A 27,582-nucleotide genomic window follows, 5' to 3' on the forward strand; every position below is an offset into this window, starting at 1 on the left:
CAGGGCGCTCCCTCAGCACTGACCCTCCCACAGTGCGGAGCTCCCTCAGCACTGACCCTCCCACGGTGCGGCGCTCCCTCAGCACTGACCCTCCCACAGTGCGGAGCTCCCTCAGCACTGACCCTCCCACAGTGCGGGCGCTCCCACAGCACTGACCCTCCCACAGTTGCGGCGCTCCCTCAGCACCTGACCCTCCCACAGTGCGGAGCTCCCTCAGCACGACCCTCCCACAGTGCGGAGCTCCCTCAGCACCGACCCTCCCACAGTGCGGCGCTCCCTCAGCACTGACCCTCCCACAGTGCGGCACTCCATCAGCACTGACCCTCCCACAGTGCGGCGCTCCCTCAGCACTGACCCTCCCACAGTGCGGCGCTCCCTCAGCACCGACCCTCCCACAGTGCGGAGCTCCCTCAGCACCGACCCTCCCACAGTGCGGCGCTCCCTCAGCACTGACCCTCCCACAGTGCGGCACTCCATCAGCACTGACCCTCCCACAGTGCGGCGCTCCCTCAGCACTGACCCTCCCACAGTGCGGAGCTCCCTCAGCACTGACCCTCTCACAGTGCGGCGCTCCCCCTCAGCACTGACCCTCCCACAGTGCGGCGCTCCCTCAGCACTGACCCTCCTACAGTGCGGAGCTCCCTCAGCACTGACCCTCCCACAGTGCGGCGCTCCCTCAGCACCGACCCTCCCACAGTGCGGAGCTCCCTCAGCACCGTCCCTCCCACAGTGCGGCGCTCCCTCAGCACCGACCCACCCACAGTGCGGAGCTCCCTCAGCACTGACCCTCCCACAGTGCGGCGCTCCCTCAGCACTGACCCTCCCACAGTGCGGCGCTTCCTCAGCACTGACCCTCCCACAGTGCGGAGCTCCCTCAGCACTGACCCTCCCACAGTGCGGCGCTCCCTCAGCACTGACCCTCCCACAGTGCGGTGCTCCCTCAGCACTGACCCTCCCACAGTGCGGAGCTCCCTCAGCACTGACCCTCCCACAGTGCGGAGCTCCCTCAGCACTGACCCTCCCACAGTGCGGCGCTCCCTCAGCACTGACCTCTCCCACAGTGCGGCGCTCCCTCAGCACTGACCCTCCCACAGTGCGGAGCTCCCTCAGCACTGACCCTCCCACAGTGCGGAGCTCCCTCAGTACTGACCCTCCCACAGTGCGGCGCTCCCTCAGCACTGACCCTCCCACAGTGCGGTGCTCCCTCAGCACTGACCCTCCCACAGAGCGGAGCTCCCTCAGCACTGACCCTCCCACAGTGCAGAGCTCCCTCAGCACTGACCTCCCACAGTGCGGCTTCTCCCTCAGCACTGACCCTCCCACAGTGTGGCGCTCCCTCAGCACTGACTCTCCCACAGTGCGGCGCTCCCTCAGCACTGACCCTCCCACAGTGCGGAGCTCCCTCAGCACTGACCCTCCCACAGTGCGGCGCTCCCTCAGCACTGACCCTCCCACAGTGCGGAGCTCCCTCAGCACTGACCCTCCCACAGTGCGGTGCTCCCTCAGCACTGACCCTCCCACAGTGCGGAGCTCCCTCAGCACTGACCCTCCCACAGTGCAGCACTCCCTCAGCACTGACCCTCCCACAGTGCGGCGCTCCCTCAGCACTGACCCTCCCACAGTGCGGCGCTTCCTCAGCACTGACCCTCCCACAGTGCGGCGTTCCCTCAGCACCGACCCTCCCACAGTGCGTAGCTCCCTCAGCACTGACCCTCCCACAGTGCGGCGCTCCCTCAGCACTGACCCTCCCACAGTGCGGCGCTCCCTCAGCACCGATCCTCCCACAGTGCGGAGCTCCCTCAGCACTGACCCTCCCACAGTGCGGCGCTCCCTCAGCACCGACCCTCCCACAGTGCGGAGCTCCCTCAGCACTGACCCTCCCACAGTGCGGAGCTCCCTCAGCACCGACCCTCCCACAGTGCGGCGCTCCCTCAGCACTGACCCTCCCACAGTGCGGAGCTCCCTCAGCACCGACCCTCCCACAGTGCGGCGCTCCCTCAGCACTGACCCTCCCACGGTGCGGCGCTCCCTCAGCACTGACCCTCCCACGGTGCGGAGCTCCCTCAGCACTGACCCTCCCACAGTGCGGAGCTCTCTCAGCACTGACCCTCCCACAGTGCGGCGCTCCCTCAGCACCGACCCTCCCACAGTGCGGCGCTCCCTCAGCACTGACCCTCCCACAGTGCGGAGCTCCCCTCAGCACTGACCCTCCCACAGTGCGGCGCTCCCTCAGCACTGACCCTCCCACAGTGCGGAGCTCCCTCAGCACCGACCCTCCCACAGTGCTGCGCTCCCTCAGCACTGACCCTCCACAGTGCAGAGCTCCCTCAGCACTGACCCTCCCACAGTGCGGAGCTCCCTCAGCACTGACCCTCCCACAGTGCGGCGCCTACCTCAGCACTGACCCTCCCAGAGTGCGGCACTCCCTCAGCACTGACCCTCCCACAGTGCGGCGCTCCCTCAGCACTGACCCTCCCACAGTGCGGCGCTACCTTAGCACTGACCCTCCCACAGTGCGGAGCTCCTCAGCACCGACCCTCCCACAGTGCGGCGCTACCTTAGCACTGACCCTCCCACAGTGCGGCGCTCCCTCAGCACTGACCCTCCCACGGTGCGGCGCTCCCTCAGCACCGACCCTCCCACAGTGCGGCGCTCCCTCAGCACTGACCCTCCCACAGTGCGGCGCTCCCCTCAGCCCCTGCCCGCTCACCTCGTCGTTGAGCCAGTTGAGGTGGTTGAGGGTGTGGATGTCCTTGCGGGTGATGGTCAGCCGGAAGGCCTCAGTCAGCACCTCGTCAGGATTTCCGGGCAGGAACACGCGCCTCACCTCGCCCTCCATTTCCTGCAACACACCAGGTCTGCAGACTAGCGCACCGTCAGGACTCACTCTGTCACGAGACAAACGTTGATGACAGCCCCCAGCACCTTGCGAAGTCCGTCCGGCAAGGAGAGAAGGACGCTGGGCCACCCCGATCGGGAGAAGCCCAGGCTCGGTCCCCCAGCCCGCACCAGGAGAGATGGGTAAGTGTAGAGGGAGCTTTACTCTGTATCTAACCCCGTGCTGTACCTGTCCTGGGAGTGTTTGATGGGGGACAGTGTAGAGGGAGCTTTACTCTGTATCTAACCCCGTGCTGTACCTGTCCTGGGAGTGTTTGATGGGTAAGTGTAGAGGGAGCTTTACTCTGTATCTAACCCCGTGCTGTACCTGTCCTGGGAGTGTTTGATGGGAACAGTGTAGAGGGAGCTTTACTCTGTATCTAACCCCGTGCTGTACCTGTCCTGGGAGTGTTTGATGGGGACAGTGTAGAGGGAGCTTTACTCTGTATCTAACCCCGTGCTGTACCTGTCCTGGGAGTGTTTGATGGGGACAGTGTAGAGGGAGCTTTACTCTGTATCTAACCCCATGCTGTACCTGTCCTGGGAGTGTTTGATGGGGACAGTGTAGAGGGAGCTTTACTCTGTATCTAACCCCGTGCTGTACCTGTCCTGGGAGTGTTTGATGGGGACAGTGTAGAGGGAGCTTACTCTGTATCTAACCCGTGCTGTACCTGTCCTGGGAGTGTTTGATGGGGGACAGTGTAGAGGGAGCTTTACTCTGTATCTAACCCCGTACTGGACCTGTCCTGGGAGTGTTTGATGGGGACAGTGTAGAGGGAGCTTTACTCTGTATCTAACCCCGTGCTGTACCTGTCCTGGGAGTGTTTGATGGGGACAGTGTAGAGGGAGCTTTACTCTGTATCTAACCCCGTGCTGTACCTGTCCTGGGAGTGTTTGATGGGGACAATGTAGAGGGTGCTTTACTCTGTATCTTACCCCGTGCTGTACCTGTCCTGGGAGTGTTTGATGGGGACAGTGTAGAGGGAGCTTTACTCTGTATCTAACCCCGTGCTGTACCTGTCCCTGGAGTGTTTGATGGGGACAATGTAGAGGGAGCTTTACTCTGTATCTAACCCCGTGCTGTACCTGTCGTGGGAGTGTTTGATGGGGACAGTGTAGAGAGAGCTTTACTCTGTATCTAACCCCGTGCTGTACCTGTCCTGGGAGTGTTTGATGGGGACAGTGTAGAGGGAGCTTTACTCTGTATCTAACCCCGTGCTGTACCTGCCCTGCGAGTGTTTGATGGGGACACTGTAGAGGGAGCTTTACTCTGTATCTAACCCCGTGCTGTACCTGTCCTGGGAGTGTTTGATGGGGACAGTGCAGAGGGAGCTTTACTCTGTATCTAACCCCGTGCTGTACCTGTCCTGGGAGTGTTTGATGGGGACAGTGTAGAGGGAGCTTTACTCTGTATCTAACCCCGTGCTGTACCTGTCCTGGGAGTGTTTGATGGGGACAGTGTAGAGGGAGCTTTACTCTGTATCTAACCCCGTGCTGTACCTGTCCTGGGAGTGTTTGATGGGGACAGTGTAGAGGGAGCTTTACTCTGTATCTAACCCCGTGCTGTACCTGTCCTGGGAGTGTTTGATGGGGACAGTGTAGAGGGAGCTTTACTCCGTATCCCTCTCGAACAGATATACCCCTTTGGATACTGTCGGGGGGGATAGCCTATCAGGGGAAAACAGCAGCAGCCAGAGCAGTGGCACCACGGCTGGCTCTGATGTTCAGAAGGGAGGGTCAAAGCGCAGAAGAGTAATAGTAATAGGGGACTCTATAGTCAGGGGCACAGATAGGCGCTTCTGTGGACGTGAAAGAGACTCCAGGATGGTATGTTGCCTCCCTGGTGCCAGGGTCCAGGATGTCTCCGAACGGGTAGAGGGAATCCTGAAGGGGGAGGGCAAACAGGCAGAGGTCGTTGTACATATTGGTACTAACGACATAGGCAGGAAGGGGCATGAGGTCCTGCAGCAGGAGTTCAGGGAGCTAGGCAGAAATTTAAAAGACAGGACCTCGAGGGTTGTAATCTCGGGATTACTCCCTGTGCCACGTGCCAGTGAGGCTAGAAATAGGAAGATAGAGCAGCTAAACACGTGGCTAAACAGCTGGTGTAGGAGGGAGGGTTTCCATTATCTGGACCACTGGAGCTCTTCCGGGGCAGGTGTGACCTATATAAGAAGGACGGGGTTGCATCTAAACCGGAGAGGCATAAATATCCTGCCGCGAGGTTTGCTAGTGTCGCACGGGAGGGTTTAAACTAGTATGGCAGGGGGGTGGGCACAGGAGCAATAGGTCAGAAGGCGAGAGCATGGAGGGAAAACTAGGGAATAGGGACAGTGTGGCTCTGAGGCAGAGCAGACGGGGAGAAGTTGCTGAACACAGCGGGTCTGGTGGCCTGAAGTGCATATGTTTTAATGCAAGGAGCATTACGGGTGAGGCAGATGAACTTAGAGCTTGGATTAGTACTTGGAACTATGATGTTGTTGCCATTACAGAGACCTGGTTGAGGGAAGGGCAGGATTGGCAGCTAAACGTTCCAGGATTTAGATGTTTCAGGCGGGATAGAGGGGGATGTAAAAGGGGTGGCGGAGTTGCGCTACTTGTTCGGGAGAATATCACAGCTATACAGCGAGAGGACACCTCAGAGGGCAGTGAGGCTATATGGGTAGAGATCAGGAATAAGAAGGGTGCAGTCACAATGTTGGGGGGTATACTACAGGCCTCCCAACAGCCAGCGGGAGATAGAGGAGCAGATAGGTAGACAGATTTTGGAAAAGAGTAAAAACAACAGGGTTGTGGTGATGGGAGACTTCAACTTCCCCAATATTGACTGGGACCCACTTAGTGCCAGGGGCTTAGACGGGGCGGAGTTTGTAAGGAGCATCCAGGAGGGCTTCTTAAAACAATATGTAAACAGTCCAACTAGGGAAGGGGCGGTACTGGACCTGGTATTGGGGAATGAGCCCGGCCAGGTGGTAGATGTTTCAGTAGGGGAGCATTTCGGTAACAGTGACCACAATTCAGTAAGTTTTAAAGTGCTGGTGGACAAGGATAAGAGTGGTCCTAGGATGAATGTGCTAAATTGGGGGAAGGCTAATTATAACAATATTAGGCGGGAACTGAAGAACATAGATTGGGGGCGGATGTTTGAGGGCAAATCAACATCTGACATGTGGGAGGCTTTCAAGTGTCAGTTGAAAGGAATTCAGGACCGGCATGTTCCTGTGAGGAAGAAAGATAAATACGGCAATTTTCGGGAACCTTGGATAACGAGAGATATTTAGGCCTCGTCAAAAAGAAAAAGGAGGCATTTGTCAGGGCTAAAAGGCTGGGAACAGACGAAGCCTGTGTGGCATATAAGGAAAGTAGGAAGGAACTTAAGCAAGGAGTCAGGAGGGCTAGAAGGGGTCACGAAAAGTCATTGGCAAATAGGGTTAAGGAAAATCCCAAGGCTTTTTACACGTACATAAAAAGCAAGAGGGTAGCCAGGGAAAGGGTTGGCCCACTGAAGGATAGACAAGGGAATCTATGTGTGGAGCCAGAGGAAATGGGCGAGGTACTAAATGAATACTTTGCATCAGTATTCACCAAAGAGAAGGAATTGGTAGATGTTGAGTCTGGAGAAGGGGGTGTAGATAGCCTGGGTCACATTGTGACGAGGTGTTGGGAGTCTTAAAAAATATTAAGGTAGATAAGTCCCCAGGGCCTGATGGAATCTACCCCAGAATACTGAAGGAGGCTGGAGAGGAAATTGCTGAGGCCTTGACAGAAATCTTTGGATCCTCGCTGTCTTCAGGGGATGTCCCGGAGGACTGGAGAATAGCCAATGTTGTTCCTCTGTTTAAGAAGGGTAGCAAGGATAATCCAGGGAACTACAGGCCGGTGAGCCTTACGTCAGTGGTAGGGAAATTACTGGAGAGAATTCTTCGAGACAGGATCTACTCCCATTTGGAAGCAAATGGACGTATTAGTGAGAGGCAGCACAGTTTTGTGAAGGGGAGGTCGTGTCTCACTAACTTGATAGAGTTTTTCGAGGAGGTCACGAAGATGATTGATGCAGGTAGGGCAGTGGATGTTGTCTATATGGACTTCAGTAAGGCCTTTGACAAGGTCCCTCATGGTAGACTAGTACAAAAGGTGAAGTCACACGGGATCAGGGGTGAGCTGGCAAGGTGGATACAGAACTGGCTAGGTCATAGAAGGCAGAGGGTAGCAATGGAAGGATGCTTTTCTAATTGGAGGGCTGTGACCAGTAGTGTTCCACAGGGATCAGTGCTGGGACCTTTGCTCTTTGTAGTATATATATATATATAAATGATTTGGAGGAAAATGTAACTGGTCTGATTAGTAAGTTTGCGGACGACACAAAGGTTGGTGGAATTGCGGATAGCGATGAGGACTGTCAGAGGATACAGCAGGATTTAGATTGTCTGGAGACTTGGGCGGAGAGATGGTAGATGGAGTTTAATCCGGACAAATGTGAGGTAATGCATTTTGGAAGGGCTAATGCAGATAGGGAATATACAGTGAATGGTAGAACCCTCAAGAGTATTGAAAGTCAAAGAGATCTCGGTGGACAGGTCCACAGGTCACTGAAAGGGGCGACACAGGTGGAGAAGGTAGTCAAGAAGGCATACGGCATGCTTGCCTTCATTGGCCAGGGCATTGAGTATAAGAATTGGCAGGTCATGTTGCAGCTGTATAGAACCTTAGTTCGGCCACACTTGGAGTATAGTGTTCAATTCTGGTCGCCACACTACCAGAAGGATGTGGAGGCTTTAGAGAGGGTGCAGAAGAGATTTACCAGAATGTTGCCTGGTATGGAGGGCATTAGCTATGGGGAGCGGTTGAATAAACTCGGTTTGTTCTCACTGGAACGACGGAGGTTGAGGGGTGACCTGATAGAGGTTTACAAAATTATGAGGGGCATAGACAGAGTGGATAGTCGGAGGCTTTTCCCCAGGGTAGAGGGGTCAATTACTAGGGGGCATAGGTTTAAGGTGAGAGGGGCAAGGTTTAGAGTAGATGTACGAGGCAAGTTTTTTTACACAGAGGGTAGTGGGTGCCTGGAACTCGCTGCCGGAGGTGGTGGTGGAAGCAGGGACGATAGTGACATTTAAGGGGCATCTTGACAAATACATGAATAGGATGGGAATAGAGGGATACGGACCCAGGAAGTGTAGAAGATTGTAGTTTAGTCGGGCAGTATGGTCGTCACGGGCTTGGAGGGCCGAAGGGCCTGTTCCTGTGCTGTACATTTCTTTGTTCTTTATCTAACCCCGTGATGTATCTGTCCTGGGAGTGTTTGATGGGGGACAGTGTAGAGGGAGCTTTACTCTGTATCTAACCCCGTGCTGTACCTGTCCTGGGAGTGTTTGATGGGGACAGTGTAGAGGGAGCTTTACTCTGTATCTAACCCCGTGCTGTACCTGTCCTGGGAGTGTTTGATGGGGGACAGTGTAGAGGGAGCTTTACTCTGTATCTAACCCCGTGCTGTACCTGTCCTGGGAGTGTTTGATGGGGGACAGTGTAGAGGGAGCTTTACTCTGTATCTAACCCCGCGCTGTACCTGTCCTGGGAGTGTTTGATGGGGACAGTGTAGAGGGAGCTTTACTCTGTATCTAACCCCGTGCTGGACCTGTCCTGGGAGTGTTAGATGGGGGACAGTGTAGAGGGAGATATATTCTGTGCAGTACCTCAGTGAGCTCTGGAAACTCCTCTTCTTTGTCAACTTGAACTCTTGCTTTCACCTCCTCCGGTTCCTCATGTGGGATGTCAGCGATGGGAATTTCCTCAATCAGGGGAACCGCGAGGTGCAACTGAGCCGTAACATGTTTGGACAAGGAATCCTTGTCCTTCAGCCTCTGTAACACAGACAGTAACTCATTGAACACCATCTACATGTCAGGAGTGGCTTCAACTCATCCTGTTGAGGGATACGGAGACCGGGACTGTGCACGGTGCTCCGAGCGTGGGTCTGACCGAGGGACACGGAGACCGGGACTGTGCACGGTGCTCAGTGTGTGGGTCTGACCGAGGGATACGGAGACCGGGACTGTGCACGGTGCTCCGAGTGTGGGTCTGACCGAGGGACCTGGAGACCGGGACTGTGCACGGTGCTCAGTGTGTGGGTCTGACCGAGGGATACGGAGACCGGGACTGTGCACGGTGCTCCGAGTGTGGGTCTGACCGAGGGACACGGAGACCGGGACTGTGCACGGTGCTCAGTGTGTGGGTCTGACCGAGGGATACGGAGACCGGGACTGTGCACGGTGCTCCGAGTGAGGGTCTGACCGAGGGACACGGAGACCGGGACTGTGCATGGTGCTCCGAGTGTGGGTCTGACCGAGGGATACGGAGACCGGAACTGTGTGGGTCTGACCGAGGGATACAGAGACCGGGACTGTGCACGGTGCTCCGAGTGTGGGACTGACCGAGGGATACGGAGACCGGGACTGGGCACGGTGCTCTGAGCGTGGGTCTGACCGAGGGACACGGAGACCGGGACTGTGCACGGTGCTCCGAGTGTGGGTCTGACCGAGGGATACAGAGACCGGGACTGTGCACGGTGCTCCGAGTGTGGGTCTGACCGAGGGACATGGAGCACCGTGCACAGTTACGGTCTCCAAGTGTGGGTCTAACTGAGGGACACGGAGACCGGGACTGTGCATGGTGCTCCGAGTGTGGGTCTAATCGAGGGACACGGATACCGGGACTGTGCACGGTGCTCCGAGTGTGTGTCTAACCGAGGAATACGGAGACCAGGACTGCGCACGGTGCTCCGAGTGTGGGTCTAACCGAGGGATACGGAGAGCGGGACTGTGCACGGAGCTCCGAGTGTGGGTCTGACCGAGGGATACGGAGACCGGGACTGTGCACGGTGCTCCGAGTGTGGGTCTGACCAAGGGACACGGAGACCGGGACTGTGCACGGTGCTCCGAGTGTGGGTCTGACCAAGGGACACGGAGACCGGGACTGTGCACGGTGCTCCGAGTGTGGGTCTGACCGTGGAATACGGAGACCGGGACTGTGCACGGTGCTCCGAGTGTGGGTCTGACTGAGGGACACGGAGACCGGGACTGCACACGGTGCTCCGAGTGTGGGTCTGACCGAGGGATAGGGAGACCGGGACTGTGCACGGTGCTCCGAGTGTGGGTCTGACTGAGGGACACGGACACCGGGACTGCGCACGGTGCTTCGAGTGTGGGTCTGACCGAGGGATGCGGAGACCGGGACTGTGCACGCTGCTCCGAGTGTGGGTCTGACCGAGGGATACGGAGACCGGGACTGTACACGGTGCTCCGAGTGTGGGTCTGACCGAGGGATACGGAGACCGGGTCTGTGCACGGTGCTCCGAGTGTGGGTCTGACCGAGGGACACGGAGACCGGGACTGTGCACGGTGCTCCGAGTGTGGGTCTGACCGAGGGACACGGAGACCGGGACTGTGCATGGTGCTCCGAGTGTGGGTCTAATCGAGGGACACCGAGACCGGGGCTGTGCACGGTGCTCCGAGTGTGGGTCTGACCGAGGGACACGGAGACCGGGACTGTGCACTGTGCTCCGAGTGTGGGTCTGACCGAGGGAGACGGAGACCGGGACTGTGCACGGTGCTCCGAGTGTGGGTCAACCGAGGGAAACGGAGACCGGGACTGTGCGCGGTGCTCCGAGTGTGGGTCTGACCGAGGGATACGGAGACCGGGACTGTGCACGGTGCTCCGAGTGTGGGTCTAACCGAGGGACACGGAGACAGGGACTGTGCACGGTGCTCCGAGTGTGGGTCTGACCGAGGGATACAGAGACCGGGACTGTGCACGGTGCTCCGAGTGTGGGTCTAACCGAGGGACATGGAGACCGGGACTGTGCACGGTGCTCCGAGTGTGGGTCTGACCAAGGGACACGGAAACCGGGACTGTGCACGGTGCTCCGAGTGTGGGTTTAACCGAGGGACACGGAGATCGGGACACTGCACGGTGCTCCGAGTGTGGGTCTGACCGAGGGACACGGAGACCGGGACTGTGCATGGTGCTCAGAGTGTGGGTCTAATCGAGGGACACCGAGACCGGGGCTGTGCACGGTGCTCCGAGTGTGGGTCTGACCGAGGGACACGGAGACCGGGACTGTGCACGGTGCTCCGAGTGTGGGTCTGACCGAGGGACACGGAAACCGGGACTGTGCACGGTGCTCCGAGTGTGAGTCTGACCGAGGGATACGGAGACCGAGACTGTGCACGATGCTCTGTGTGGGGGTTTGACCGATGGACACGGATACCGGGACTGTGCACGGTGCTCCGAGTGTGGGTCTGACCGAGGGATACGGAGACCGGGACTGTGCACGGTGCTCCGAGTGTGGGTCTGACCGAGGGACACGGAGACCGGGACTGTGCACGGTGCTCCGAGTGTGGGTCTAACCGAGGGACACAGAGACCGGGACTGTGCACGGTGCTCCGAGTGTGGGTCTGACCGACGGACACGGAGACCGGGACAGTGCACGGTGCTCCGAGTGTGGGTCCAACCGAGGGATACGGAGACCGGGACTGTGCACGGTGCTCCGAGTCTGGGTCTGACCGAGGGACACGGAGACCGGGACTGCGCACGGTGCTCCGAGTGTGGGTCTAACCGAGGGACACGGAGACCGGGACTGTGCAGGGTGCTCCGAGTGTTTACATAGATTTCCTCCTGGTCGTTAGAGAGGACATGATTCTCCCGAGGTCGTACCTGCTGTTTGAGGCGTTGGGCTAAAGCCTGCTGCTCCTCGATCAGTCTCCGTCGCTCCCGCGCACGGGAATCGTACATACTTGTACTGACAGGCGATGGATCAGGCGGGACCGGGTGTGGGAAAGAAAGAGTTTACACATCAACGCGAAGAATGTAACCTCCTCCAGCCCCTCCATCCCTCCCTATCTCTGTTACCTCCTCCAGTCCCCTACACCCCTCCCTATCTCTGTTACCTCCTCCAGTCCCCTACACCCCTCCCTATCTCTGTAACCTCCTCCAGCCCCCTACACCCCTCCCTATCTCTGTAACCTCCTCCAGCCTCTACACCCCTCCCTATCTCTGTAACCTCCTCCAGTCCCCTACACCCCTCCCTATCTCTGTAACCTCCTCCAGCCCCAACACCCCTCCCTATCTCTGTAACCTCCTCCAGCCCCCCTACACCCCTCCCTATCTCTGTAACCTCCTCCAGCTCCTACACCCTCCCTATCTCTGTAACCTCCTCCAGCCCCTACACCCTCCCTATCTCTGTAACCTCCTCCATCCCCCCTACAACCCTCCCTATCTCTGTAACCTCCTCCAGCCCCCTACACCCCTCCCTATCTCTGTACCCTCCTCCAGCCCCCTACACCCCTCCCTATCTCTGTAACCTCCTCCAGCCCCCTACAACCCTCCCTATCTCTGTAACCTCCTCCAGTCCTCTACACCCCTCCCTATCTCTGTAACCTCCTCCAGTCCCCTACACCCCTCCCTATCTCTGTAACCTCCTCCAGCCCACTACACCCCTCACTATCTCTGTAACCTCCTCCAGCCCCACTACACCCTCCCTATCTCTGTAACCTCCTCCAGCCCACTACACCCCTCCCTATCTCTGTAACCTCCTCCAGCCCACTACACCCCTCCCTATCTCTGTAACCTCCTCCAGCCCACTACACCCCTCCCGATCTCTGTCACCTCCTCCAGTCCCCTACACCCTCCCTATCTCTGTAACCTCCTCCAGCCCCTTACACCCCTCCCTATCTCTGTAACCTCCTCCAGCCCCTACACCCCTCCCTATCTCTGTAACCTCCTCCAGCCACATACACCCCTCCCTATCTCTGTAACCTCCAGCCCCCTACACCCCTCCCCATCTCTGTAACCTCCTCCAGTCCCCCTACACCCCTCCCTATCTCTGTAACCTCCTCCAGCCCCCTACACCCCTCCCTATCTCTGTAACCTCCTCCAGCCCCCTACACCCCTCCCTATCTCTGTAACCTCCTCCAGCCCCCTACAACCCTCCCTATCTCTGTAACCTCCTCCAGCCCCCTACACCCCTCCCTATCTCTGTAACCTCCTCCAGCCCGTACAACCCTCCCAATCTCTATAACCTCCTCCAGATCTCTGTAACCTCAAGCCCCCTACACCCCTCCCTATCTCTGTAACCTCCTCCAGCTCCTACACCCCTCCCTATCTCTGTAACCTCCTCCAGCCCCCTACGCCCCTCCCTATCTCTGTAACCTCCTCCAGTCCCCTACACCCCTCCCTGTCTCTGTAACCTCCTCCAGCCCCCTACGCCCCTCCCTATCTCTGTAACCTCCTCCAACCCCTCTACACCCCTCCCTATCTCTGTAACCTCCTCCAGCCCCTACACCCTCCCCATATCTGTAACCTCCTCCAGCCCCTGCACCCTCCCCATCTCTGTAACCTCCTCCAGCCCCCTACACCCCTCCCTATCTCTGTAACCTCCTCCAACCCCTCTACACCCCTCCCTATCTCTGTAACCTCCTCCAGCCCCTACACCCTCCCCATATCTGTAACCTCCTCCAGCCCCTGCACCCTCCCCATATCTGTAACCTCCTCCAGTCCCCTACACCCCTCCCTCCTGTAACCTCCTCCAGCCCCCTACACCCCTCCCTATCTCTGTACCCTCCTCCAGCCCCCTACACCCCTCCCTATCTCTGTAACCTCCTCCAGCCCCCTACAACCCTCCCTATCTCTGTAACCTCCTCCAGTCCTCTACACCCCTCCCTATCTCTGTAACCTCCTCCAGTCCCCTACACCCCTCCCTATCTCTGTAACCTCCTCCAGCCCACTACACCCCTCCCTATCTCTGTAACCTCCTCCAGCCCACTACACCCCTCCCTATCTCTGTAACCTCCTCCAGCCCACTACACCCCTCCCGATCTCTGTCACATCCTCCAGTCCCCTACACCCTCCCTATCTCTGTAACCTCCTCCAGCCCCTTACACCCCTCCCTATCTCTGTAACCTCCTCCAGCCCCTACACCCCTCCCTATCTCTGTAACCTCCTCCAGCCACATACACCCCTCCCTATCTCTGTAACCTCCAGCCCCCTACACCCCTCCCCATCTCTGTAACCTCCTCCAGTCCCCCTACACCCCTCCCTATCTCTGTAACCTCCTCCAGCCCCCTACACCCCTCCCTATCTCTGTAACCTCCTCCAGCCCCCTACACCCCTCCCTATCTCTGTAACCTCCTCCAGCCCCCTACAACCCTCCCTATCTCTGTAACCTCCTCCAGCCCCCTACACCCCTCCCTATCTCTGTAACCTCCTCCAGCCCGTACAACCCTCCCAATCTCTATAACCTCCTCCAGATCTCTGTAACCTCCTCAAGCCCCCTACACCCCTCCCTATCTCTGTAACCTCCTCCAGCTCCTACACCCCTCCCTATCTCTGTAACCTCCTCCAGCCCCCTACGCCCCTCCCTATCTCTGTAACCTCCTCCAGTCCCCTACACCCCTCCCTGTCTCTGTAACCTCCTCCAGCCCCCTACGCCCCTCCCTATCTCTGTAACCTCCTCCAACCCCTCTACACCCCTCCCTATCTCTGTAACCTCCTCCAGCCCCTACACCCTCCCCATATCTGTAACCTCCTCCAGCCCCTGCACCCTCCCCATCTCTGTAACCTCCTCCAGCCCCCTACACCCCTCCCTATCTCTGTAACCTCCTCCAACCCCTCTACACCCCTCCCTATCTCTGTAACCTCCTCCAGCCCCTACACCCTCCCCATATCTGTAACCTCCTCCAGCCCCTGCACCCTCCCCATATCTGTAACCTCCTCCAGTCCCCTACACCCCTCCCTCCTGTAACCTCCTCCAGTCCCCTACACCCCTCCCTATCTCTGTAACCTCCTCCAGCCCCTGCACCCTCGCCATCTCTGTAACCTCCTCCAGCCCCTACACCCTCCCCATTTCTGTAACCTCCTCCAGCCCCTACACCCTCCCTATCTCTGTAACCTCCTCCAGCCCCCTACACCCCTCCCTATCTCTGTAACCACCTCCAGTTCCCTACACCCCTCCCTATCTCTGTAACCTCCTCCAGCCCCCTACACCCCTCCCTATCTCTGTAACCTCCTCCATCCCCCCTACACCTCTCCCTATCTCTGTAACCTCCTCCAGCCCCCTACACCCCTCCCTATCTCTGTAACCTCCTCCAGCCCCCCTACACCCCTCCCTATCTCAGTAACCTCCTCCAGCCCCTACACCCCTCCCTATCTCTGTAACCACCTCCAGTCCCCTACACCCCTCCCTATCTCTGTAACCTCCTCCAGCCCCCTACACCCCTCCCTATCTCTGTAACCTCCTCCAGCCCCCCTACACCCCTCCCTATCTCTGTAACCTCCTCCATCCCCTACACCCCTCCCTATCTCTGTAACCTCCTCCAGCCCCCTACACCCCTCCCTATCTCTGTAACCTCCTCCAGCCCCCTTACACCCCTCCCTATCTCTGTAACCTCCTCCATCCCCTACACCCCTCCCTATCTCTGTAACCTCCTCCAGCCCCCTACACCCTTCCCATCTCTGTAACCTCCTCCAGCTCCTACACCCTCCCTATCTCTGTAACCTCCAGCCCCCTACACCCCTCCCTATCTCTGTAACCTCCTCCAGTCCCCTACACCCCTCCCTATCTCTGTAACCTCCTCCAGTCCCCTACACCCATCCCTATCTCTGTAACCTCCTCCAGCCCCTACACCCCTCCCTATCTCTGTAACCTCCTCCAGCCCCCCTACACCCTCCCTATCTCTGTAACCTCCAGCCCCCTACACCCCTCCCTATCTCTGTAACCTCCTCCAGCCCCTACACCCTCCCCATATCTGTAACCTCCTCCAGCCCCTGCACCCTCCCCATCTCTGTAACCTCCTCCAGCCCCCTACACCCCTCCCTATCTCTGTAACCTCCTCCAACCCCTCTACACCCCTCCCTATCTCTGTAACCTCCTCCAGCCCCTACACCCTCCCCATATCTGTAACCTCCTCCAGCCCCTGCACCCTCCCCATATCTGTAACCTCCTCCAGTCCCCTACACCCCTCCCTCCTGTAACCTCCTCCAGTCCCCTACACCCCTCCCTATCTCTGTAACCTCCTCCAGCCCCTGCACCCTCGCCATCTCTGTAACCTCCTCCAGCCCCTACACCCTCCCCATTTCTGTAACCTCCTCCAGCCCCTACACCCTCCCTATCTCTGTAACCTCCTCCAGCCCCCTACACCCCTCCCTATCTCTGTAACCACCTCCAGTCCCCTACACCCCTCCCTATCTCTGTAACCTCCTCCAGCCCCCTACACCCCTCCCTATCTCTGTAACCTCCTCCATCCCCCCTACACCTCTCCCTATCTCTGTAACCTCCTCCAGCCCCCTACACCCCTCCCTATCTCTGTAACCTCCTCCAGCCCCCCTACACCCCTCCCTATCTCAGTAACCTCCTCCAGCCCCTACACCCCTCCCTATCTCTGTAACCACCTCCAGTCCCCTACACCCCTCCCTATCTCTGTAACCTCCTCCAGCCCCCTACACCCCTCCCTATCTCTGTAACCTCCTCCAGCCCCCCTACACCCCTCCCTATCTCTGTAACCTCCTCCATCCCCTACACCCCTCCCTATCTCTGTAACCTCCTCCATCCCCTACACCCCTCCCTATCTCTGTAACCTCCTCCAGCCCCCTACACCCCTCCCTATCTCTGTAACGTCCTCCAGCCCCCTACACCCCTCCCTATCTCTGTAACCTCCTCCATCCCCCCTACACCTCTCCCTATCTCTGTAACCTCCTCCAGCCCCCTACACCCCTCCCTATCTCTGTAACCTCCTCCAGCCCCCCTACACCCCTCCCTATCTCAGTAACCTCCTCCAGCCCCTACACCCCTCCCTATCTCTGTAACCACCTCCAGTCCCCTACACCCCTCCCTATCTCTGTAACCTCCTCCAGCCCCCTACACCCCTCCCTATCTCTGTAACCTCCTCCAGCCCCCTTACACCCCTCCCTATCTCTGTAACCTCCTCCATCCCCTACACCCCTCCCTATCTCTGTAACCTCCTCCAGCCCCCTACACCCTTCCCATCTCTGTAACCTCCTCCAGCTCCTACACCCTCCCTATCTCTGTAACCTCCAGCCCCCTACACCCCTCCCTATCTCTGTAACCTCCTCCAGTCCCCTACACCCCTCCCTATCTCTGTAACCTCCTCCAGTCCCCTACACCCATCCCTATCTCTGTAACCTCCTCCAGCCCCTACACCCCTCCCTATCTCTGTAACCTCCTCCAGCCCCCCTACACCCTCCCTATCTCTGTAACCTCCAGCCCCCTACACCTCTCCTTGGGCGCCACGATCGCAGTCACCCCGGTCCATCTCGCTGAACCCCCGCCTGACGACGAGCAGGGGGGAGTTAACGAGGGGGTGGGTGCGCACCCACCACACGCGGATTTAAGCTCCCGCCCAGACTCACAGCTCCTTAATCCAGTGAACAGCATCGAAGCTCGGCATTCTGCAAAAGGGAAAGAGAGCGGGCGTCAACAGAGCTGATAACACCGAGTAAAGCTCCCCATCAAACACTCCCAGGACAGGTACAGCACGGCGTTAGATACAGAGTAAAGCTCCCTCTACACTGTCCCCATCAAACACTCCCAGGACAGGTACAGCACGGGGTTAGGTACAGAGTAAAGCTCCCTCTACACTGTCCCCATCAAACACTCCCAGGACAGGTACAGCACGGGGTTCGATACAGAGTAAAGCTCCCTCTACACTGTCCCCATCAAACACTCCCAGGACAGGTACAGCACGGGGTTAGATACAGAGTAAAGCTCCCTCGACACTGTCCCCATCAAACACTCCCAGGACAGGTACAGCACGGGGTTAGATACAGAGTAAAGCTCCCTCTACACTGTCCCCATCAAACACTCCCAGGACAGGTACAGCACGGGGTTAGATACAGAGTAAAGCTCCCTCTACACTGTCCCCATCAAACACTCCCAGGACAGGTACAGCACGGGGTTAGATACCGAGTAAAGCTCCCTCTACACTGTCCCCATCAAACTCTCCCAGGACAGGTACAGCACGGGGTTAGATACAGAGTAAAGCTCCCTCTACACTGTCCCCATCAAACACTCCCAGGACAGGTACAGCACGGGGTTAGATACAGAGTAAAGCTCCCTCTACACTGTCCCCATCAAACACTCCCAGGACAGGTACAGCACGGGGTTAGATACAGAGTAAAGCTCCCTCTACACTGTCCCCATCAAACACTTCCAGGACAGATACAGCACGGGGTTAGATACAGAGTAAAGCTCCCTCTACACTGTCCCCATCAAACACTCCCAGGACAGATACAGCACGGGGTTAGATACAGAGTAAAGCTCCCTCTACACTGTCCCCATCAAACACTCCCAGGACAGGTACAGCACGGGGTTAGATACCGAGTAAAGCTCCCTCTACACTGTCCCCATCAAACACTCCCAGGACAGGTACAGCACGGGGTTAGATACCGAGTAAAGCTCCCTCTACACTGTCCCCATCAAACACTCCCAGGACAGGTACAGCACGGGGTTAGATACAGAGTAAAGCTCCCTCTACACTGTCCCCATCAAACACTCCCAGGACAGATACAGCACGGGGTTAGATACAGACTAAAGCTCCCTCTACACTGTCCCCATCAAACACTCCCAGGACAGGTGCAGCACGGGGTTAGATACCGAGTAAAGCTCCCTCTGCACTGTCCCCATCAAACACTCCCAGGACAGGTACAGCACGGGGTTAGATACAGAGTAAAGCTCCCTCTACACTGTCCCCATCAAACACTCCCAGGACAGGTACAGCACGGTGTTAGATACAGAGTAAAGCTCCCTCAACACTGTCCCCATCAAACACTCCCAGGACAGGTACAGCACGGGGTTAGATACAGAGTAAAGCTCCCTCTACACTGTCCCCATCAAACACTCCCAGGACAGGTACAGCACGGGGTTAGATAGAGAGTAAAGCTCCGTCCACACTGTCCCCCATCAAACACTCCCAGGACAGGTACAGCACAGGGTTAGATACAGAGTAAAGCTCCCTCTACACTGTCCCCATCAAACACTCCCAGGACAGGTACAGCACGGGGTTAGATACAGAGTAAAGCTCCCTCTACACTGTCCCCATCAAACACTCCCAGGACAGGTACAGCACGGTGTTAGATACAGAGTAAAGCTCCCTCTACACTGTCCCCATCAAACACTCCCAGGACAGGAACAGCACGGGGTTAGATACAGAGTAAAGCTCCCTCAACACTGTCCCCATCAAACACTCCCAGGACAGGTACAGCACGGGGTTAGATACAGAGTAAAGCTCCCTCTACACTGTCCCCATCAAACACTCCCAGGACAGGTACAGCACGGGGTTAGATACAGGGTAAAGCTCCGTCCACACTGTCCCCCATCAAACACTCCCAGGACAGGTACAGCACGGGGTTAGATACAGAGTAAAGCTCCCTCTACACTGTCCCCATCAATCACGCCCAGGACAGGTACAGCACGTGGTTAGATACAGAGTAAAGCTCCCTCTACACTGTCCCCATCAAACACTCCCAGGACAGGTACAGCACGGGGTTAGATACAGAGTAAAGCTCCCTCTACACTGTCCCCATCAAATACTCCCAGGACAGGTACAGCACGGGGTTAGATACAGAGTAAAGCTCCCTCTACACTGTCCCCATCAAACACTCCCAGGACAGGAACAGCACGGGGTTAGATACAGAGTAAAGCTCCCTCTACACTGTCCCCATCAAACACTCCCAGGACAGGTACAGCTCGGGGTTAGATACAGAGTAAAGCTCCCTCCACACTGTCCCCATCAAACACTCCCAGGACAGGGACAGCACGGGGTTAGATACAGAGTAAAGCTCCCTCTACACTGTCCCCATCAAACACTCCCAGGACAGGTACAGCACGGGGTTAGATACAGAGTAAAGCTCCCTCTACACTGTCCCCATCAAACACTCCCAGGACAGGTACAGCACGGGGTTAGATACAGAGTAAAGCTCCCTCTACACTGTCCCCATCAAACACACCCAGGACAGGTACAGCACGGGGTTAGATACAGAGTAAAGCTCCCTCTACACTGTCCCCATCAAACACTCCCAGGACAGTACAGCACGGGGTTAGATACAGAGTAAAGCTCCCTCAACACTGTCCCCATCAAACACTCCCAGGACAGGTACAGCACGGGGTTCGATACAGAGTAAAGCTCCCTCTACACTGTCCCCATCAAACACACCCAGGACAGGTACAGCACGGGGTTAGATACAGAGTAAAGCTCCCTCTACACTGTCCCCATCAAACACACCCAGGACAGGTACAGCACGGGGTTAGATACAGAGTAAAGCTCCCTCTACACTGTCCCCATCAAACACACCCAGGACAGGTACAGCACGGGGTTAGATACAGAGTAAAGCTCCCTCTACACTGTCCCCATCAAACACTCCCAGGACAGGTACAGCACGGGGTTAGATACAGAGTAAAGCTCCCTCTACACTGTCCCCATCAAACACACCCAGGACAGGTACAGCACGGGGTTAGATACAGAGTAAAGCTCCCTCTACACTGTCCCCATCAAACACTCCCAGGACAGGTACAGCACGGGGTTAGATACAGAGTAAAGCTCCCTCCACACTGTCCCCATCAAACACTCCCAGGACAGGGACAGCACGGGGTTAGATACAGAGTAAAGCTCCCTCTACACTGTCCCCATCAAACACTCCCAGGACAGGTACAGCACGGGGTTAGATACAGAGTAAAGCTCCCTCTACACTGTCCCCATCAAACACTCCCAGGACAGGTACAGCACGGGGTTAGATACAGAGTAAAGCTCCCTCTACACTGTCCCCATCAAACACTCCCAGGACAGGTACACCACGGGGTTAGATACAGAGTAAAGCTCCCTCTACACTGTCCCCATCAAACACTCCCAGGACAGGTACAGCACGGGGTTAGATACAGAGTAAAGCTCCCTCTACACTGTCCCCATCAAACACTCCCAGGACAGTACAGCACGGGGTTAGATACAGAGTAAAGCTCCCTCAACACTGTCCCCATCAAACACTCCCAGGACAGGTACAGCACAGGGTTAGATACAGAGTAAAGCTCCCTCTACACTGTCCCCATCAAACACTCCCAGGACAGGTACAGCACGGGGTTAGATACAGAGTAAAGCTCCCTCTACACTGTCCCCATCAAACACACCCAGGACAGGTACAGCACGGGGTTAGATACAGAGTAAAGCTCCCTCTACACTGTCCCCATCAAACACTCCCAGGACAGGTACAGCACGGGGTTAGATACAGAGTAAAGCTCCCTCTACACTGTCCCCCATCAAACACTCCCAGGACAGGTACAGCACGGGGTTAGATACAGAGTAAAGCTCCCTCTACACTGTCCCCCATCAAACACTCCCTGGACAGGTACAGCACGGGGTTAGATACAGAGTAAAGCTCCCTCTACACTGCCCCCATCAAACACTCCCAGGACAGGTACAGCACGGGGTTAGATACAGAGTAAAGCTCCCTCTACACTGTCCCCATCAAACACTCCCAGGACAGGTACAGCACGGGGTTCAATACAGAGTAAAGCTCCCTTTACACTGTCTCCATCAAACACTCCCAGGACAGGTACAGCACGGGGTTAGATACAGATTAAAGCTCCCTCTACATTGTCCCCATCAAACCCTCCCAGGACAGGTACAGCACGGGGTTAGATACAGATTAAAGCTCCCTCTACATTGTCCCCATCAAACCCTCCCAGGACAGGTACATCACGGAGTTAGATACAGAGTAAAGCTCCCTCCACACTGTCCCCATCAAACACTCCCAGGACAGGTACAGCACGGGGTTAGATACAGAGTAAAGCTCCCTCTACACTGCCCCCATCAAACACTCCCAGGACAGGTACAGCACGGGGTTAGATACAGAGTAAAGCTCCCTCTACACTGTCCCCATCAAACACTCCCAGGACAGGTACAGCACGGGGTTAAATACAGAGTAAAGCTCCCTCTACACTGTCCCCATCAAACACTCCCAGGACAGGTACAGCACGGGGTTAGATACAGAGTAAAGCTCCCTCTACACTGTCCCCATCAAACACTCCCAGGACAGGTACAGCGCGGGGTTAGATACAGGGTAAAGCTCCCTCTACACTGTCCCCATCAAACACTCCCAGGACAGGTACATCACGGAGTTAGATACAGAGTAAAGCTCCCTCTACACTGTCCCCATCAAACACTCCCAGGACAGGTACAGCACGGGGTTAGATACAGAGTAAAGCTCCCTCTGCACTGTCCCCATCAAACACTCCCAGGACAGGTACAGCGCGGGGTTAGATACAGGGTAAAGCTCCCTCTACACTGTCCCCATCAAACACTCCCAGGACAGGTACAGCACGGGGTTAGATACAGAGTAAAGCTCCCTCTACACTGTCCCCATCAAACACTCCCAGGACAGGTACAGCACGGGGTTAGATACAGAGTAAAGCTCCCTCGACACTGTCCCCATCACACACTCCCAGGACAGGTACAGCACGGGGTTAGATACAGAGTAAAGCTACCTCTACACTGTCCCCATCAAACCCTCCCAGGACAGGTACAGCACGGGGTTAGATACAGAGTAAAGCTCCCTCCACACTGTCCCCATCAAACACTCCCAGGACAAGTACAGCACGAGGTTAGATACAGAGTAAAGCTCCCTCTACACTGTCCCCATCAAACACTCCCAGGACAGGTACAGCACGGGGTTAGATACAGAGTAAAGCTACCTCTACACTGTCCCCATCAAACCCTCCCAGGACAGGTACAGCACGGGGTTAGATACAGAGTAAAGCTCCCTCCACACTGTCCCCATCAAACCCTCCCAGGACAGGTACAGCACGGGGTTAGATACAGAGTAAAGCTCCCTCTGCACTGTCCCCATCAAACACTCCCAGGACAGGTACAGCACGGGGTTAGATACAGGGTAAAGCTCCCTCTACACTGTCCCCATCAAACACTCCCAGGACAGGGACAGCACGGGGTTAGATACAGAGTAAAGCTCCCTCTACACTGTCCCCATCAAACACTCCCAGGACAGGTACAGCACGGGGTTAGATACAGGGTAAAGCTCCCTCTACACTGTTCCCATCAAACACTCCCAGGACAGGTACAGCACGGGGTTAGATACAGAGTAAAGCCCCCTCTACACTGTCCCCATCAAACACTCCCAGGACAGGTACAGCACGGGGTCAGATACAGAGTAAAGCTCCCTCTACACTGTCCCCATCAAACACTCCCAGGACAGGTACAGCACGGGGTTAGAATCATAGAAGTTTACAGCATGGAAACAGGCCCTTCGGCCCAACCAGTCCATGCCGCCCAGTTTTTAACCATTACGTTAGTCCCAGTTGCCCGCTCTTGGCCCATAACCCTCTATACCCATCTTACCCATGTAACTATCTAAATGCTTTTTAAAAGACACAATTGTACCCGCCTCTACTACTACCTCTGGCAGCCCATTCCAGACACTCACTACCCTCTGAGTGAAGAAATTGCCCCTCTGGGCCCTTCTGAATCTCTCCCCTCTCACCTTAAACCTATACCCTCTAGTTTTAGACTCCCCTACCTTTGGGAAAAGATGTTGACTATCTACCTTATCTATGCCCCTCATTATTTTAGTGACCTCTATAAGATCACCCCTAAGCCTCCTACGCTCCAGGGAAAAAAGTCCCAGTCTATCCAGCCTCTCCTTATAACTCAAACCATCAAGTCCCGGCAACATCCTAGTAAATCTTTTCTGCACTCTTTCCAGTTTAATAATATCCTTTCTATAATAGGGTGACCAGAACTGCACACAGTATTCCAAGTGTGGCCGTACCAATGTCTTGTACAACTTCAACAAGACGTCCCAACTCCTGTATTCAATGTTCTGACCAATGAAACCAAGCATGCCGAATGCCTTCTTCACCACCCTGTCCACCTGCGACTCCACCTTCAAGGAGCTATGAACCTGTACTCCTAGATCTCTTTGTTCTATAACTCTCCCCAACGCCATACCATTAACTGAGTAGGTCCTGGCCTGATTCGATCTGCCAAAATGCATCACCTCACATTTATCTAAATTAAACTCCATCTGCCATTCGTCGGCCCACTGGCCTAATTGATCAAGATCCCGTTGCAATCCTAGATAACCTTCTTCACTATCCACTGTGCCACCAATCTTGGTGTCGTCTGCAAACTTACTAACCATGCCTCCTAAATTCTCATCCAAATCATTAATATAAATCACAAATAACAGTGGACCCAGCACCGATCCCTGAGGCACACCACTGGTCACAGGCCTCCAGTTTGAAAAACAACCCTCTACAACCACCCTCTGCCTTCTGTCGTCCAGCTAATTTTGAATCCAATTGGCAACCTCACCCTGGATCCCGTGAGCTTTAACCTTCTGCAACAACCTACCATGCGGTACCTTGTCAAAGGCTCTGCTAAAGTCCATGTAGACAACATCTACTGCACTGCCCTCATCTACCTTCTTGGTCACCCCCTCAAAAAACTCTATCAAATTTGTGAGACATGATTTTCCACGCACAAAGCCATGCTGACTGCCCCGAATCAGTCCTTGCCCCTCTAAATGCTTGTAGATCCTGTCTCTCAGAATACCTTCTAGCAACTTACCTACTACAGACGTTAGGCTCACCGGTCTGTAGTTCCCAGGCTTTTCCCTGCTGCCCTTCTTAAACTAGGGCACAACATTCGCCACTCTCCAATCTTCAGGCACCTCACCTGTGGCTGCCGATGATTCAAATATCTCTGTTCGGGGACCCGCAATTTCCTCCCTAGCCTCCCACAACATCCTGGGATACATTTCATCAGGTCCCGGGGATTTATCTACCTTGATGTGCTTTAAGACTTCCAGCACCTCCTCCTCTGTAATATGCACACTTCTCAAGACATCACTATTTATTTCCCCTAGTTTCCTAACATCCATGCCTTTCTCCACCGTGAATACCGATGAGAAATATTCATTCAGGATCTCACCCAACTCTTGTGGCTCTGCACATCGATGTCCTTGTTGATCCTTAAGAGGCCCTACTCTGTCCCTCGTTACTCTTTTCCCTTTATGTATCTGTAGAATCTCTTTGGATTCTCCTTTGCATTATTTGCCAAAGCAATTTCATGTCCCCTTTTTGCCCTCCTGATTTCCCTCTTAACTCTATTTCGACAATCTCTATACTCTTCAAGGGATCCACTTGATCCCAGTTGCTTATGTACGTCATATGCCTCCTTCTTCTTTTTGACCAGAGTCTCAATATCTCGAGTCATCCTGGGTTCCCTACTTCTACCAGCCTTGCCCTTCACTCTAAAGGGAATGTGCTTACCCTGCACCCTGGTTAACACATTTTTAAAAGCCTCCCATTGACCAGCCGTCCCTTTGCCTGCCAACAGTCTCCCCCAATCTACCTCTGCAAGTTCCTGTCTGATACCATCAAAATTGGCCTTGCCCCAATTAAGAATTTTAACTCTTGGGCCAGACCTATCATTCGCCATAGCTATCTTAAAACTAATGGAATTATGGTCACTTGTCCCAAAGTGATCCCTCACTAGCACTTCTGTCACTTGCCCTTCCTTATTTCCCAAGACGAGGTCAAGTTTTGCCCCCTCTCTAGTCAGTCCATCCACATACTGAATGAGAAACTCCTCCTGAATACACTCAACAAATTTCCCTCCATCCAAGCCCCTAATGCTATGGCTGTCCCAGTCAATGTTGGGAAAGTTAAACTCCCTACTACTACCACCCTATTATTCTTGCAGCTATCTGTAACGGGGTTAGATACAGAGTAACGCTCCCTCTACACTGTCCCCATCAAACACTCCCAGGACAGGTACAGCACGGGGTTCGATACAGAGTAAAGCTTCCTCTACACTGTCCCCATCAAACACTCCCAGGACAGGTACAGCACGGGGTTAGATACAGAGTAAAGCTCCCTCTACACTGTCCCCCATCAAACACTCCCAGGACAGGTACAGCACGGGGTTAGATACAGAGTAAAGCTCCGTCTACACTGTCCCCCATCAAACACTCCCAGGACAGGTACAGCACGGGGTTAGATACAGAGTAAAGCTCCCTCTACACTGTCCCCATCAAACACTCGCCGGACAGGTACAGCACAGGGCTAGATACAGAGTAAAGCTCCCTCTACACTGTCCCCATCAAACACTCCCAGGACAGGCACAGCACGGGGTTAGATACAGAGTAAAGCTCCCTCAACATTGTCCCCATCAAACACTCCCAGGACAGGTACAGCACGGGGTTACATACAGAGTAAAGCTCCCTCTACACTGTCCCCATCAAACACTCCCAGGACAGGTACAGCACGGGGTTAGATACAGAGTAAAGCTCCCTCTGCACTGTCCCCAACAAACACTCCCAGGACAGGTACAGCATGGGATTAGATACAGAGTAAAGCTCCGTCTACACTGTCCCCATCAAACACTCCCAGGACAGGTACATCACGGGGTTAGATACAGAGTAAAGCTCCCTCTACACTGTCCCCATCAAACACTCCCAGGACAGGTACATCACGGGGTTAGATACAGAGTAAAGCTCCCTCTACACTGTCCCCATCAAACACTCCCAGGACAGGTACAGCACGGGGTTAGATACAGAGTAAAGCTCCCTCTACACTGTCCCCATCAAACACTCCCAGGACAGGTACAGCACGGGGTTAGATACAGAGTAAAGCTCCCTCTACACAGTCCCCATCAAACACTCCCAGGACAGGTACAGCACGGGATTAGATACAGAGTAAAGCTGCCTCTACACTGTCCCCATCAAACACTCGCCGGACAGGTACAGCACGGGGTTAGATACAGAGTAAAGCTCCCTCAACATTGTCCCCATCAAACACTCCCAGGACAGGTACAGCACGGGGTTAGATACAGAGTAAAGCTCCCTCTACACTGTCCCCATCAAACACTCCCAGGACAGGTACAGCACGGGGTTACATACAGAGTAAAGCTCCCTCTACGCTGTCCCCATCAAACACTCCCAGGACAGGTACAGCACGGGGTTAGATACAGAGTAAAGCTCCCTCTACACTGTCCCCATCAAACACTCCCAGGACAGGTACAGCACGGGGTTCTATGTTCTATGTTAGATACAGACGGTTAAGGGAGCACGCGCTGGGGGAGAAACAAGAGGGCGCCCATTCACGCAATCGCAGCTGTGAGCTGTGTTGAACAGTCCGTACCTGGTCGGATCAGCCCTTGGAGCACGTTTCACCTTGACCACAATAACCGACTCCGAGTCGGATCCTGCGTCCAGAACAAGGATGGGTGGAGAGAGAGAGAGAGCGAGGGGGGGGGGGGGGGGAGAGAGAGAGCGAGGGGGGGGGGGGAGAGAGAGAGAGCGAGGGGGGGGGGAGAGAGAGAGCGAGGGGGGGGGAGAGAGAGAGCGAGGGGGGGGGAGAGAGAGAGAGCGAGGGGGGGGGGGGAGAGAGAGAGCGAGGGGGGGGGGGGAGAGAGAGAGCGAGGGGGGGGGGGAGAGAGAGAGCGAGGGGGGGGGGGAGAGAGAGAGCGAGGGGGGGGGGAGAGAGAGAGCGAGGGGGGGGGGAGAGAGAGAGCGAGGGGGGGGAGAGAGAGAGCGAGGGGGGAGAGAGAGCGAGGGGGGAGAGAGAGCGAGGGGGGGGAGAGAGCGAGGGGGGGGGGAGAGAGCGAGGGGGGGGAGAGAGCGAGGGGG

At 55.9% G+C, this 27,582-nt stretch overlaps 1 protein-coding gene across 1 annotated transcript in view; it reads right to left on the bottom strand.

Annotated features, from left to right (window-relative positions):
• The window catches only part of LOC140406945 (sentrin-specific protease 1-like), a 27,994-nt gene extending 832 nt beyond the window's left edge, over positions 1-27,162 (bottom strand). Inside the window, exons 1-5 of the mRNA XM_072494784.1 lie at positions 27,095-27,162; positions 17,299-17,337; positions 11,590-11,674; positions 8,571-8,738; positions 2,711-2,842 (exon numbers count right to left, since the gene is read on the bottom strand). Of these exons, the coding sequence (XP_072350885.1) occupies positions 2,711-2,842; positions 8,571-8,738; positions 11,590-11,674; positions 17,299-17,336 (423 nt within the window). The 5' untranslated portion in view covers position 17,337; positions 27,095-27,162. The remainder of the gene's footprint in view (positions 1-2,710; positions 2,843-8,570; positions 8,739-11,589; positions 11,675-17,298; positions 17,338-27,094) is intronic.
• Positions 27,163-27,582: the final 420 nt, after the last annotated feature.

This window comes from Scyliorhinus torazame, unplaced genomic scaffold (assembly GCF_047496885.1).
Source record: "Scyliorhinus torazame isolate Kashiwa2021f unplaced genomic scaffold, sScyTor2.1 scaffold_1052, whole genome shotgun sequence".
Lineage (NCBI taxonomy): Eukaryota > Metazoa > Chordata > Chondrichthyes > Carcharhiniformes > Scyliorhinidae > Scyliorhinus > Scyliorhinus torazame.